We start from the raw sequence: 16,250 nt of genomic DNA on the forward strand, positions 1-16,250 counted from the left end.
AAGTGTCTTGAGATAACCTTTGTTATGAATTGGTGCTCTACAAATAGAGATTGATTGGTTGATAACTAAATGCAAGTTCAGTTGGAGCCAGTTGTTGGATTGATGACAAATCAAAGTAAATCTTGACCTTCAGATCCTGCCTCTAAAAAAGACGTTTTTACATCTCGACACTGCTGCCAGATTCTTGTTCAGAGTTTATTAATAGGGTCTCTATAAAATATGTCACAGAATAAAAAAAATTATCTTACAAGTGGCCCATCCTCAGTACCTTCAAGGCCCACAAGGGGGCCTCAGACCACTGGACTTTAAAGTGTCATGAGAGAACTCTCATTGTGATTTTGAACTTTATAAAAAAGTATTACTTGATTGAATTTTGATCACCTTGCAATTGTATTGCCATTTTCCTAGTGTGACATCTGAATATTTTCGATGCAATACTGATTTCCACCAGCCCTGCTTCTATGAGCCATTCAGCAGTGTCGACAACTTCTCCACTGACATCTGCCATAAAGGACAACCACTCAACATTCATGAGCAGGAAACATGAAATTAGCAGAAATTCAACACGCATTCAAAGATGAGTTCAGCTGCACTTTGCTTCAGTGCTAAAAAAAGGAAAACAAGTCAGTCTTTATGTTTGTATTTTATTGACAGTCCAGCCTGTTCTGTAGAATCAAACACTTCAGTCCCTGAACAGAAAAGGTTTCTTTTTCTCTTTACTCAAAATAAACAACCTCAACCCCTTTCCTGTTTTTTCTATTGTTACAGTTTCTTTCAAATAAGAAAAGGTTAGCATGACTATATGTTGCATACATTTACAATGAAATGATGGTTTCCCTTTCTCAGGACAACACAAACAGACAGAGATAAATCAACGTATTGTACAGAAATATATAGACCTAAGGCAGCAATACTGCGATAACTTACATTCAGATGTTTCAGCTGACACACAGAAAAACAAGCCCACACACACTCACACACACACTCTCCGTGTCACCTCATGCTTAGCACTTGGTATTGTTGTTAATACTGTAAATTAACGTGTGATTTATGACACATCTGGGCAAAAAACAACCAGAGAACAGCATCTGTATACTGTTATTTGGTGTTGTTAAATGAAATGTGAAGTCCAAGAAACTTCAGTGTGACAGTTCAAAATTAAATACGAACTCAAAATCCTTCATTTAAACACATTCAGTTATATGCTTGTCTTTAACAATCCAAGTATTTTATACATTTGAATAAATATATATAGCTACTTTGAATTTCCACTCGTTAAACCCTTTAATTATTAAGGATTTCAACAGACCGCTTCCAGCAGCAGAGCCAGCCACTTCTCCATCCATTCGCCTAAAACTGGAGTAGCGGTCAGCAGGCCAGACTCAGACAGGAAAAGGTAGCAAGGGATCAAATGTTGCCTGAGGAATTGGACAGGTGAAGTCCCTAGAGAGTTGTAACTTGCTCTCGATATACAGCCCATACATTTTACACAAAGTATTCAAGATATCAGATGAGCTTCTCAGAGGCTCGATAATGGAAGTGGGTCAGTAGAACAACTGTGCTAAAGTCTCCGTCTCGTCTAAGAAACAACATGTGGATACTTCATGTCACTCCTCAAACAATTACATTCACAAACATATTAGTTTAACAACTTCTTATATTGCTATATTTTCAACCACACGCTTGTTTGATTTTGACTAAATAAATTAAATTTTATAAGTATATGTGTATGGGATTCAGGTTTTTTCAAATATTATGCAAACTGCTACAACTCTGTGTGGTGGTCCCGCCTACTACTTGTTCAGGTCTTACTTTGGTTGGAGTGAAACGTGTGTGTGTGTGTGTGTGTGTGTGTGTGGGGGGGGGGGGGGGGGGGAGTGGTACAGCCTGTGAGAGACTTTATTCTTTGATTTGTTGGGGCAAGATATTTGCGCTGAGGTCATGAAGTCAGCACAAACATGGACAATGTTGGAGGATTTAAATAAAATAAATGATGACGACGATAACTTGGTCTCATCTGATACAAATCATCTCCACTTTTCATCCTCTTCGATCCTTTCGAGGATTTGCTCCAAAATGACAAAAAACAAACTAAAACAAAGAAGTGTTTACCTCTTGTTTTTCTTACTCACAGTGTCTGAACAGATGTGTGTATATGTCTGGACCTGGTGTGGATTACTGTCCATGAGCTACATGAGCCTGTTGACTCAACCCAAACTCATAAACAACAACAAGACAGACATCAATGAACCTCACTCCCTCTACTGTATTCAAGTAAAACAAATGCAAAAACACACACCCACTGAGATACAGTATGTTAGCTGTTTTAGGCACATGAGTACGATAAGTCACAGCAGGATGACACGTTAAAGCCACAATCTGGATTCATCTTGAAACTACAGGTTTCATACATACAGTGATTGAAGGTTTAAAAAGAGTTCCTGGTAGAAAAAAAAATCTCCACTACCAACATTATAACTCCTATTTAACTCCAGTGCAATACTTTGCAAACACAAACAAAGTCTGAAGGCTTAAAATGACCACAGAGGCCCAAATATAATACGGTCATTTACCCTGACGGTTTTCAGGTTGGTAAATGAAGTTCATGTATTTGATTATGACCCCACCTTCAAATTTGAATTCAAAACACTAAAATGCTTCATTTATTTTTTTAAAGGTGATACGTTTCCTGGGTTGATTTTAGTCATTCAGCTAAAGGGTTCTGGTGAAAACCTCGATCTGTTAAGAACATTTAGCAGGCTTTATTCATGTCTCAACCTGTCAGCTCTTACTGTAGACTGTGACGCCCTAATACTCCCTTTGTGCACAGGAAATAGAAGAAAGACTAAGATTTAGCAGACAGTTTATTCTGCCCTTATGTTCTTGATGCTCGCTAATGAAGAAATTGCATCTTGGAGATTTTTGTGTTTCAGAAACACAATAGAAATGTTCTTTCGTAATTGCAGTAAGGCTACAAAAGATCCATGACACAGCACTTTCTCTGAAGTAGTGAATGTTTAATCGTATAGTCCTGAAATATACTAACCCAATTTCTTTTAAAAATATATATATAGATGGGGAAATAAACAAATATCTTATTTGTGGGTCGTACATAATAAATATTCCCAGGTTGCATTTTCCCATTAGTGCACTCAAATTGCTGAGGAGAAAATAAAACGGGTTATTGGAAAGCTCTGCAGTACTTTTTACCAGATTGGGCTTTTAATATTTGATTTCATATGACACAGTTTATTGCATATACAACGTGTACAATAAACAATTTGAAAATGGTCACTGAGGAAGGCAACATACTCCTTTATCAGCAGTCTGGTCTGACAGTAAGTGAGTTTAACACAGTGTAACAGTGTCAGCCACTAATGGTTTCTTCACCAGGGTATCATTCAGTTGTTGTTGATCAGACTGATGATGGACTGTGTGGTTGAATCTGCAGGGGGACTGTTGTTCATCAGTGTAGCTGTTGAAGGTTGGTTGTAACATTACGCAGATAGTTTTGGTTTGGTTGTATATATGTATAATCATGTTACATGTGTGTGTTCATGTAAAATGTGTTTTATTACTAGTACACTGAATATCTCTTGTTATGTCCACGTTTCATCATCACTGTATGGGTCAGTGTTTGTTGAAGGCCACAGTCTGCAGTTTGGCTGAGTGTGTCTCTGTACAATGGTCTGTGGTGTGACAGTCTCCAATGCATGTAGGGTCTGTGGTATGTGTATGGCCTTTTTGACCACAGTCTGATGTGTGTGCATGTTGGTAGTTTCCTTTGTGTGCGCTGCTTGTTGGGTATGGGGAGCTTGCATTGTGTGTGGTATAAGTATCTCTGTGTCGGGGGGACCTCCTGGGTCTTTCATAGCCATACTCGCCCCCACCATGGCAGGGTAGCTACGATTCCTCCTCAGCCCGGCATTCAAGCCCGGAAGCCCCCCGCCCAGAGTGCTGTTCCCCAGTCCGTTAGGGCCAAAAGAGGCTAACAGACCACTACCAGATGGAACCGACCCAGCATGAGGAGGAACGGTGCGGAAACTTTTGAGTTTGTCCACAAGTCGAAGATTCAGTGGGTCCGTTTGGCTTTCATCATCTGTCTGCTCCCTCTCTGCCTCTCCAAGTATCTCCCTCAGGATCATACGTGCCGGCTTAGAGGCCAGGAAGGTTTCATAAAATGGCGGTTCGTCATTGGTGGGGCTGAACTGGAAAACCGGGCAGGTGGAGGTAGAGTATGCTGATTTAGAACGAGGGGAGTTGGGTGGGGTGGAGGGCTCCAGGAGAAGGGTGTCTGGCCGTTTCCCAAATTGCCTGAGCTCCGTCTCCTCTGCTGCGTGGCAGCTCCTCTGCGCTGGTGATTCTCCCACGGGTGTTGAAGCTCCGCTAAGATCCAGCCCTCGATCCCAGCTGCAGGGGTCATACACGGAGGCAGAAATCCCATGCTCCAGCAGAAGGTGCACAAGGCCCAGAGAAGTGCTGGTGGTCTTGGTGGAGTCTCTAAGGTTGGTGGAGGACTCGGCTAGAGAGAGAGAGAGGGAGAGGCGGCGAGGGGTGCAGCAGGGGGTGTAGGAAGGTGTGTGAGGGGCAGAGAAGGGTACAGGGGAGGGAGTTGGGGTAGCGGAGCTGGTGCTGGTGCAAGCACTGCCCTGACAGGAGGGGAAAGCTTGGCTGTAAGAGGAGGAAAGAGGAGAGGAAGCAGCAGGGGCAATGGGTGTGCAGAGAGCATGGGAAGCAGAATGGGTGCAGAGACAGAAATGGTCAGTCATCAAGTTGTTATAACTGGCTTTTAGTGATTATTAAAACATGGACTTGAACATAAACACACCACTCATTTTCTTTTTGATCTGCTCAGCAAAAACGTCATGCTTTCCAAAACAAACCTATCAGGAGGATCAAAGTTTACAGACATATATTAGACTATTAACCACACGGGATGTTAATAATTAGAGCCCTGACATAGCAATAAGAAACTAAGCAAAACGTTCTTTCAAAAGGTTTAATTCAGCAAATGGGAGCTGATCAAGGGAGGATTGAAGGCTGGAAGTGCTAGCACTGCTAATGTTAGCCACACTTTGCTAACCAAATGCCCACTGTTTACTAGCAGATAATTCTGAAATAATTGTGCTTAAATTTGACTGTTTCATGAGCGTGCTTCCATTAAACTAGTCAGTGAATCTGAATTTCAATTTCCATTTCACTGACTTGGAGATTAGTCAGTCATGTGGGCAAAGTGGTCATAAACAAGGAGGAAGTGATAATGCTACGATTGATTCAGAATAGACCTCTGATTCATGAATAAAATACAAATTATCTGCACTGGAGCTGAACCACTGATATGATCACAATTTTTTGGTTCCTAAAATATGCTATTGGGTATCAGCAAAAAAACATGTAACAAAATCAAGAACCAACAGCTGCTGTATGTGCTATCATACTGCATAATGTTCTTTAGAGCTAAAAAAGAAAAGAAAAATGTTAATGCAGTTTATCCAAGACTCATTAAAAACATACTTTTTAGCATGAGTATCAAGGGATACTCAGTGTCAGCTGATTCTGAAGACTAGATATCAGAGTCAGTATCAGGGACGTCTTTACTCTCTCTCTCTCTAGTTATTGCTGTGTGCAGTATTTGGGCACATTGTGCAGCTGATGTTAACCACAATTGCGAGCTTGCTTTGTGTCTGGATTTGTACAGCTTGGACCCAGGTTGGGTTGTAAAAGGTAAATCAGTGTTCTTAAAATACTAAATGTTTTGTAATCTAACACCAAACGTTGGGCTTGGATGTATTTTCTAGAGGGAGCATATTAAAGATGCTTAAAAAGATGGGAGAGGGTTCTTTTTTTAAATCCATGTCCTGACCCTCACTGTTAGACTGCATCAGTTCATAGCGTTGTGTCAGAAGAATGATTGTTAGTTGGAAACGTGTTGTCAGAGATCATTAGGGGTTGCACTCCCATGCATTGCCTCACCCATGTGCACCCCAGAGGCTGCACTCAATGAGTCTGCTCTACTCCAGCCATGACAACCATCTGATACAACTCCACTTCATCTTCCTCATCACATGACCTGCCAAGGCCAATCACAAAGCAGGAACAGAGAGCATGAGGTCAGCCAGGTGCTTTGGCATCAAAGTAGCTCTAAAATCTATCAAGAAGACCAAGAGGGGAAGAAACGTTGTTCCTGTACTTTAACAAATAATTAACTAATTGTTTCATATTCTTAAAGCTCCTTTAAGGAATTTTCGGTTTGTGCTACCTAAGCGCTACCTATCATCTCCACTGGTTTTGTTCTGTACATGTGTAAGTACTAAGAACTGTTTAACACAAATTCAGATCCTGCTTTTATTAAGAGTCAAATGTATCACTCAATGAAAATATTTAAAATGTAAAAATAGGCGACTTCATGCGTTAATCACTTAATCTGATATGAACATATGACATTAGGAATAAAGATACATAAATCATCTATCTTCTTATTGATAGTCTTGTTTGCTTTTGTTACTCATTGTGTATACATTTTTCCTTTATGTAAATCGGCCTTGGTAGGCACTGTATACAGTAAAGATTTAGTTAAAGCAATGATGACGTAAAGGTCAGGTAAGTGTTACTAGAGCATGTTAATTTTTATTTTAGAAATGCCTCATTTACAGTCGTTTATCATCTGACATCTTGAGTTCATAATGGTAAACTAAAGTCAACAGTACACACTAAAGACAAAAGGCCTCACAAAGAACTGCCACCAAATTACATTTCTAAACCAAATACAGCGCGACAGTGTAAAAAAAAAAGCACTGAAGTATTGAAGATGTTTACCTTGGGGACACAGTGGTCAGCTGATCAGAGGGGTGGAGAATCCTGCAGGTGGTGAAGGTGTATGTAGAGCTCGTGATGGACATACACTTCCCTGGGAAATTAACTAGAAGAGAAGAGAGCAATAAGTACAGAGACAGAAGGTACAAAGCAGAACTGCAAAAAAAAAAAAAAAATGCAATCAGCAAAGTGGAGAAAAGATAAGACCATGATCTTAGCAGCCCCAAGCAACAGCAACAGCACCAGCAAACATCAGTGAGGTACTGAGGAGATGATAGGTGTGCACCTTTTGGAACCCAGAGTAAGGTGAAAGATTTATTGAGAAAACTTCAGCCATCACATTGTCTCTGTTGTACTTGTGATATTTTGATCTAAGCCTTTAATCTGTATTTATGCCTATCACAATCTCAGGACTTTATTCTAAATTCTGTGTTGTTTGTTTTTGAGATTTGTCTTTGAAAAGCTTTACACCATGTTAAGGTGTTGTCACTTGTCTATAAACCATAAATATATCACACCATATCATGTGTTTCCAAAGGTGACCTTACATCCAAGTCTTATATTAGTCGCAGTGGGGGTTGTGAGTTCATGTGACTTGGACAGCTGCACTAATAACAACCTGATATACGTGTACGTGTCCACTTACTGGACACAAGCCATGAGACATTTGTTTGTGAATGTGTGGGTGTGCTTTAATGGAGAGTATTGTTGGCTGCTTGAAGATATTAAGTAAATGCTTATTTTGAAAATATACTTACAGCATTACATTTTTAAAAATCACACCAAATTATTAACAAATTGTGTGCTGCAGGTCACCAAAGAGAGAGAGTACAAGAGGATAGTCATCACTGAAGATTTAAACAGAGGTGTGATAGGATGAAAATTAAGCAACTGTGGCAGTGAAGGAAAATGTGACCCGAGAGAGAAGGAAGATAATAAAAGGGGAACAAATAAAAGAGGTACTCTGTTTTGTTTGGGCTCCATGGCTGCAAACACAGGGGCTGCGGGAAGGACGGATGGGTGTGCAGGTGTGTGCAGAGAAAGAGGGACGTCACATTGGGGCTGTTAGAAGTCCAGAGAATTCCTTTCCCCTCCCCTCCCCTTCATGCCCTCCCATTCTACCTCCCGTGCTCCACAGTCAACAGGGAGGGTGGATGTTGGTTAGTGACTTCAGCTAAATGCTCCCTCACCAGGCATGTGGTCCACTGCAGCTGACTGTAAGGCCTGGAGCTCCTTGAGGTCTGCGTGCCCGTTCATCTCAGAGGACGGGAGAGGAGACGATGAAGGGCTGGAGAAGGAGAGCGCCGTGTTTGCAACATGTCCATCTTTTACTTGAAAGGCCTCTTCAGCCAGGCACATTTCTCCTTGCAATGTTTCTGATTGGCTGTTCATGTCATCAGCGTCCTTGTTCTTGTTGCAGCGGACAAAGGGAGAAGAGGTAGACTGAGGCAGACCCACGGGGGCGGAGCTCTCTCCTGACAAGGCGGAAAAAGAGTCACATGACACTTCGTCCTCCTCTGGTTGGTCCAGCTGCCAGCTGTCTTCCTGTTCCTGCTCGTTTGCCAAACTGCGGAAGCCCTTTGTGACCACACCAGGCCGGTGATCCAGCAGCGCGCCCATGTGAGGTTGAGCCAACTGCTGCCATGCGTGGAGAGTAGCAGAGCCTGGAAAAGAAGACAGGAAAACACTTCATGTGTTTAGGGCTGATCTCTGCCACTTGTACTTCTCATGGAAGTGTGGTGAAACTAACTCTTAATCTCTTCCATTACATCCTATACGCTACAGTCAATAAATATTAAAAATGAGACGTCATAACAAATTCATTTTTAATCTGACTTGAAGGGCAAAAAAAGGTGTTTATTGTGGAATAAGATCAATGACACCAAAAGATGTTTTCACATCTTAACCCTGAAACTTTGAAACATCTGGTCACACAATCACTTACTTTTGCTTCAGCACTGATTGTATTATTAATTTAAATGAAGTCTTGGTATGAAGTTCTTTGGGTTATAATTGAAGTTGTGAAGCTGTGCTCAAGAAACTTTTGCAGGTTGAAGCAGACGAGACAACAGGCATACTGAGTTTACTCTATACTGCTATTCAATCTTAACCACATTGGATGGTGTTACAGCTTCAGTTACAAGCTTCACATTTTATTACAGCATCAAACGCTGCATCCATAGAGAACACTATGCTGTCTGTAGACACACTGACCTAATATCAGCAGAGTCAATGTCATCGCTGTATTTCGATGTTTAAAAATAGTTAAAAACATATTAAGGGAGACAAACAGAGGCGTGCAGATAGCAGAGACACATGCAGACAGTCAGACAGTCATTCACAGAAACAGTCTTCATGCCACATATACAGCACATAGACTCTGGAAACACATATCCTCACATATTGACAGCATGTCTTATTTAAGGGACTTCAACATAAACTACAGCAACAGTAAACGACATGCTGCCACAATGTGCAGGTCATTCCTGTTTATTAAGAGTCCTTACACCTAGCTCCTCGCTCTAGTTTCAAGTCCAATGAGCGGCTGTTTTATGAAGACAGACGAAAAAGTGCTTTGAGGAATGTCAGGACAGAAATTCACATGAAGAACACCAAAGAATGAGAGAAAAGGGAAGATGACAGACATTAGTATGATTTTATTCAATAAATCATCAGCAAAGGAAACAAACAAGTTGAAGAGAAAAGACAAAGGAAATGTAAAGAACAAAGGATAACAAAAGATGAGGTAAAGGGATGGACGGAGGTATGACACAGTCTGCAGATGAACTTCTTGACACTGAAGTCTAAAACAGTTATGAAACTGTCAACACACAGACAGTGTTTGCTTTTAAGGGAAGCTCTGTTGGGTTTTTAAATGAAGAGGATGATCATCTGAAGGCAGATGAAATCATTCAGTATTATATCATTCTTTCTAGGTTGTTTCTCATCATCATACAACCGCCATTAGACTTGAAATTAAAAAACTTTTATAGATTTATTTCAGGACTTTCCCTTCAAAAACATGTTCCAACAAGTTTCACATGTTTATGTGTTTGTCTTCTCCTGAAGTTTAATTGGCATCGCAGTTTAACCTCTTATTGTTACCATGCAAGGGTTGTTACAGAGTTTGAACACCAGGGGGAGCCACAATACAGGAGATACCCCAGACAACAGTATTCATGTTTTGATTCCCTTAAGCAGTAAGCATTCTTCTTCAAGAGATTGAATCTTTAAAGTCTAAAAGAAACATTTTAACTACAAAGTTCAGATAAATATCTTTAGCTTTAAGGCTGTTGTAGCTTTTTTTTGGCCAACCCAACAATGTTTGCACATCATTTCCTGGTACTGAAAAACTGCTTCTTTGTGTGGCAAAGAATTCAATCAACATGGAAATCAATGATTACAGGAAAATAAGGATCCTCTAATGGAAAAACTTAGACAAACATACACGGTTAAAACATACATGGTGTCATTTTAAAGACAACACTCACAATGCAGAAGGTGCTCAATCTTTTATATATTAGGGATATGTGCAATATTTGTCTAGAAATGTATTTACTTCTCATAAAAACAGCTACAATTAAGGCACAGCATGACATAAAACACCTGCTTCAAATAAAATGAAATATAGACTTTATAAGGTTCTATATAGTCTGCTGTTCTATATTTCAAACCAGCAGCGAGGCTGAGTGTGTCTGAAGTAAAAGGAGTGCTGCAGATTTAAACTGCCGCCCTGCTGCTCTAAAACTTCCAGCAGACCTGTGACTAAAGCCAGAGGAGCTCCGAGATTAGGCTGTGAGCTCTGCAGGCCGCTCAGCTCCGACACACTGGAGCTCGTCTGCAGCGTCTTTATCTCCTCTGAGGCACCCAGAAAGATTTTTGGTGGACTGTGGTTATGAAAAATCAGATAATGATTCTGCTGCTGGTTTTGAAGTGCTTGGTTTTCTTTCTGTTGAGTTATCTGAGTCTGGGGATTCATTAGAAGTATACTGTTTGAGTTTTGGGCCAGGCTGCTTTTTGCATTGTGTTGAGAATTCTGACAGTTTTCCTTTTCATTCATCTGGACATTCTTTTGACTTTCTTTTTCATTATGTAAAGGATTAGAGGACGTGTAATCACCTTCTAGTGGTTTGACAATCTGCAGCTTCTCCGGCAGGTAGGACCTCGCTGAGAAGGAGTATCCCGACCACACGCTTCCAAATGAAGGGTGTGAGCACAGCGACAGCAGGCTCTCAGTCGGTGTCCCGGGGCCTCCGCTGCTCCCCTCCCCTCCTTTTTCTTCATCTTTGGCCAGATATGCCAGCTTTCTTTCCCTCTCATCCTCGAAGAAGCGTTTTTCTGAGAGGTAGTTGTCACGGCGGAGGGACAGACGCCGCAGTGCTGCCTCCAGGTCCCTGCTGCCTGGGGTCCCTGGAGTGCCTGGAGGGCGTTTGTTAGAGTCCTCCGACCTATGAGGGGGGGACACAGGTGATTTGTCAAATGGTGTTAGTGAAGGTTAAATTTAAGCAGAATATTAGCCTCTCTTGCTATTTTGTAAAGAACAGTCTCTCCCGGTTGTGTTTGGTAGCAATAATTCACCTGGAGCCAGAAACTAAAGATTAAACATTAAAGCATATAAACACTCTGAGCAAACAATAAATATAGAGAAGAATCAACAGAATCCACAACGAGGATCCCCTCAGGTACTGCAGACAACGAGGAAGAGAGGTTGAATAAATAGAAAAAAAGAGAGAAGAGAAAAAATCTATCAACCAATCAATCTATTTTTATTTGTATAGCGCCAACTCATAACAAATATTATCCCAAACACTTCACAAAGGAGCAGGGAAAAGACTTCACTCTTTGCAATAATAAAAAAATCAGTACGTACCCATCATCTGGACCCTCCAGGATCCTGTTGTCAAGGATGATTCCACTTCCTGTCTCACTTCCATAAATGGAGTTTGAGCACGGCGTGCCCACCCTGCTGGAGCGCCCTGAGGTGATGCATGATGTACGATTGGAGCCTGGGATGTTGAGGGGGGAGGGGCCTAATGAAGAACGCTGCTGACGCATCAGGTTCAGGTTTTTCACCGTCTGGAAAACTCGTTTTGGTTGCAATCTGAAGAAAAAAAGAAAGATCACATGTATAATAAATGAAGAGTTTCAATGTTTCAAAAACAGAAGAATGAAATCATTTCTTTCACAATGATGTATGTATTTTTGTCTTAATACCTCTGCTCTTCTACGTCTGGATCATCCATCTGAAGCTCTTTCCTCATGGTGCCCTCAATTTCTGCTGCCAGAGAGTCCTGGAGAAGAAAATAAATATATACAGAAATCCTTTTTTAACGACTGGTGCCATTGAGACGCCGTGATACTGACAGACAGGATCATGAATATGAGCTCACCATTGGAAAAAGACCCAGAGAGTGGAAACGTCTCTGCGTGCTGATCGGGAGAGTTTTATTTCTCAGGTTTTTTAGCTCCTCCTGAGCTTCATGGAGCATCTCCATGCACTCTGCATACTTATCCTGTAACTCTCGCAGCTGCATCAAGACAAAGGAACAAAAACAGTAACACATTTTTATCCGGTCAGAGGCGTCCTTGTTTGAGGTTTATGGATATAAATAACTTGTTAGTGGAAGCAAGCACTGCAGAAAATAAAATGATGAAGCCGCGGTCAGCTGGCTGTGAATGGCCTTACCTCAGCAGTGAGTTGGCGCTGGGCATCTTTGGCTGCACCTAAATGCTGAGTCAGCTCCTCGTTCTCCACAGCATACTACAACCACCCCAGACAAAGAAGAACAGCACATGTCAAAAATGTCAACTTTATTATATGTATCCAGTCCCTTCTGCGCTGCATTGAATATAAGTCTTGATAAGACAAATAAAATATGTGTTTATATTGACTTGTCCTGAGTTTCTTACCATTTTGGCCTTCTTCTGGAGGTCTACGATCTGGGAGAGGAGGTGCGTGATCTCCTCCTGCTGCCTCGAGGCATCTTCACTCTTCCTGGCCAGCTCCTCAGCCAGAGAGGACATCTGCTGGTTGGCATTACCTGGAAGAATTAGAAAGCGTTTGTATTTTTATTGTAAGAATACGAGTATGTAGAAAAAAAGCATCCAACACTGCCTCTTGACTGCTTCAGAGAAGTGAAACGTTTAGTACAAAGTCAGTCCAGTACTCACGTAGTTCTTTGACACAGTCATTTACAAGCTGCTGCTCTTTCTCCTCTTGATAGATAGTTTCTGTCTCTAAATGACTGGCCTGAAAATATTTAAAAAAAAAAAACAGGCATGTTTTATTAATGCTAAACACGGTACACATTAAATATCCTAATATGAACGATTCTTTAAATGAAACCTGCTGGTTGTCGTTCTTAGACTGTAAAACATTCTTATCAAAGAAAACATGTTGCTGCCATTAAACTGAAATAAACACACTCAGAAGTATTTAGTTGTGTCCTGACTTCAGTATAAATAGGCAAATGAGTTAACCCAGGTATATTCATATTCATGTGGTCAAGGATTATGTTCCCTCATGAGTCCTTAATGATTATATAAATGCAAATGTAATGGAACAACCTGTGGCTGATAATGTTATATTGTAATAATATTGTCAAATAATAGATAGTTAAGTATCAAATGATGTAGTTTGAGTTTTCAGCGTATGTGTGTGAGTGTGTCTGTGCACCTCAGAGCGCAAAGATTTATTTTCTTCCTCCAGATCTTTGAGTTTCTTCTGCAAGGAGTCAAGGGGGAAAAGAGTTGGAGTTGACACACTGATTTCACTGGGACGCACACTGTAAACACAAACACGTATGTCAGCAATTCATCAATAACTCTGCAGTCACACTTTAAAATGCTGATTGTACATTTGTATGAGGTTTTTTTCTTTTTACAAAAAGACATTCAATGATTTATTATTAACTCAGATCATTCTTAAGGAGATTCACTACAGGGCTGAAACATTTCTTTGAAGGTTATTTTTCGGCAGCATTTTTTTGCCTTTATTGGATAGATCAGCTGAAGGGAGACAGGAAATGTTTGGAGAAGAGAGCGGGGGGGGATGACATGATCCCACTGCCCCCTGGGACCAGGACTATAGCCTCTGTACATGGGGCGTGCAACTTAACCGCTAGGCTACAGGCGCTCCAGTGCCGAAACGTTTTTTAATAATAACTGGAAGCTTTGTATATATACTTGGATGCATAACTGCCGGGCAATGGATAATATTTCCTCAAGAGGAGAGAAGAAGAAGAGGGGGGCAGGAGAGGAGGTGAATGAAAGGAGACGTACGGTGTGGCGGTGGCAGACTCCCCCTCACTTTCGTCTGCAGCGCTGGTGTAAAACTGAAGCAGCTCATCTTTCATGGACAAGTCATGACGCAACTGAGACACCTGCATGAAGAAGACGTAAAGAAGATGAGGAAAGTAGAAAAGAGGATGTCATTATAAGTACTCAAAGTTACCAACTAGACTGCTGGATTGGGTAAAAAACTGGTTTGGATTTGTTTGCTCCATCCAGACAACTTATATTACCTGAAAACAGTTTATTCTAATAACAAAAGGCTACACTGTCCCTGCACCAGTACTGTCCTAGAAAAATGATAAGGAGGCATAAACTTTCATAAAAAAATAGTTTCCCAAGGCTCACACACGCACACACACACACACACACACACACACACACACACACACACACACACACACACACACAGTGTACCTCCTCTCGTATGTGTTCTACTTGCTCCTCCAGCAGTTCGTTTCTCTCACTGAGAGCTTTGTTTTTCTTCAGCAGTGACTGTCCAATGCGAGCTGCCAACTCCAGGTCACGCTCTTTCTGCACCAGGAGAGAGACACGTTTTCTTTAATGACAGTGAAACAGTTAACAAAACATTACAGTCATGAAAAGTGATTCTAAGGGTAAACGTATAACCAGGGAACTGTCACCACCTTGTTTCTGCATGTACTCAAAAATGATTTATGCTAAGCTAACAGGCTGCTAGCTCCCACTTCATTATTTAACCAACTTCTTTGAGAAGGATTTCGATCTTCTCATCTAGTTCCATGCAAAATGCAAAGCTGTCAATGGTGCATGTTTGTCAACTAGGATTAATGGACATGAAGGCCGTGTGACAAAAGCAGGAGTCAAGTGAAAGGGTTGATTACAAGGTCTCAGCGAGGAGAACAAAGAAAGAGAAAAACTAAGGACTGAAACCTAACACTGTGTCCACACATACTACTCAACAAGGACAATGAAAGCTAGAAATGTCCAAACACTGAAGTCTAATAAACGCTTTTAAGAACCTGTGCAATCCACTGCTGGGCAGACCGGTTCTTCTCTGGCAGCAATTAACTACAAAATGAAAAGCCTTAAACTGTGCACTTAAAATGTGCTGCTGAGCAACAAAAAAAGGCAATAGACCAAACGTTTGATGTCAGTTGAGGAAGAGGCAGAACCTCCATCAACTGAACTCTGTTACTGGTACTCAAATGTGCTTAGCTGAAGAGTCAACAGATGCTGCTGGTGGATCCATTCATAGTGTTTTTGTTGTCACATTGTATTTTGACGCTCTCATTGATTTGTTTTAAAAATATTTTTTAATGTTCAAATCATTTAAACTCAAAAAATATTGAAATGTTCTGACAATATCATAGCTTTGTCATCCCCATACTGTTGTTTTGCTGTCCTATCTGTCGGTCAGTAAAGGTTTGTTTTCATATTTATAAAGGAATGATCAAAACTGACTATCTGGAAGGCCTTGTGTTTCTATTGCCATGACGACAGTAAACATAAAACATGACCATGCTGGTTCAGTTGAGCCTGCTGATGCACTGTTTGTATGTTTCTCCTTTACAGTGCTGAAGCAAAGTTCACTGACATTTCATCCTTGACTCCTCCCTTTGTGTTAATGCACGGTTAAAGTAGCCTCAGCTTAAGTCTTTATTGTTAAATAATGACATGTTTATCAGTGCTGCCATGGTCAACATCTCATTAAACATGATTAATACACACTGAAGCACTGGCTCAATCTAAACTCATATTGCTATGTTTCTTTTAGTCTAGCTCGTCCAACCTAGCAACAGTGACCAAGGCGATGGACTTAGGAATGTACAATTGATAAGTCAACACTGTTTGGATATGGAGCATCGGGTTACAGGTTACAAAACTCTAATAAGTTCATATTAAAGGATAGTTTAACCGAAGAGAATACAAGTTAAAGAGTAATGTCAGTAGAATAATCATTCTCATGGTGTCCAGTCTGTTTCTTGATGGTGTGACATCTTTGAATACCATATTTAGTCAGTATTTGGATGGATGGTTAGCTTGACTGTGCTTGAACAATGACACCAGTCTTAGTTTCACAGTTTTTATTTATGAAGAGAGAGCCTGTTAACACTCTGTTTGTGTTAGCACTGAGCTGCTGATCAGGAATGCTCAGATTTGAATAT

The 16,250-nt window shown here is 40.9% G+C and overlaps 1 protein-coding gene across 5 annotated transcripts in view; it reads right to left on the minus strand.

Moving 5' to 3' along the window:
- Window positions 1-624: 624 nt before the first annotated feature.
- The window catches only part of trak1a (trafficking protein, kinesin binding 1a), a 41,329-nt gene continuing 25,703 nt past the window's right edge, over window positions 625-16,250 (minus strand). For 4 of the 5 annotated variants that reach the window (XM_020634366.3, XM_020634353.3, XM_020634361.3 and 1 more), the window contains 13 exons: window positions 14,521-14,637; window positions 14,095-14,195; window positions 13,490-13,598; window positions 12,985-13,063; window positions 12,724-12,854; window positions 12,500-12,574; window positions 12,204-12,341; window positions 12,028-12,104; window positions 11,684-11,914; window positions 10,933-11,261; window positions 8,004-8,477; window positions 6,817-6,919; window positions 625-4,671 (listed from right to left, as the gene is read on the minus strand). In XM_020634366.3, the coding sequence (XP_020490022.2) occupies window positions 3,600-4,671; window positions 6,817-6,919; window positions 8,004-8,477; window positions 10,933-11,261; window positions 11,684-11,914; window positions 12,028-12,104; window positions 12,204-12,341; window positions 12,500-12,574; window positions 12,724-12,854; window positions 12,985-13,063; window positions 13,490-13,598; window positions 14,095-14,195; window positions 14,521-14,637 (3,036 nt within the window). In that variant the 3' untranslated portion in view covers window positions 625-3,599. Of the gene's footprint in view, window positions 4,672-5,973; window positions 6,071-6,816; window positions 6,920-8,003; window positions 8,478-10,932; window positions 11,262-11,683; window positions 11,915-12,027; window positions 12,105-12,203; window positions 12,342-12,499; window positions 12,575-12,723; window positions 12,855-12,984; window positions 13,064-13,489; window positions 13,599-14,094; window positions 14,196-14,520; window positions 14,638-16,250 lie in introns of all 5 variants that reach the window. The other variant, XM_020634376.3, reaches the window with a different exon arrangement.

Source organism: Labrus bergylta, chromosome 8 (genome assembly GCF_963930695.1).
Source record: "Labrus bergylta chromosome 8, fLabBer1.1, whole genome shotgun sequence".
Lineage (NCBI taxonomy): Eukaryota > Metazoa > Chordata > Actinopteri > Labriformes > Labridae > Labrus > Labrus bergylta.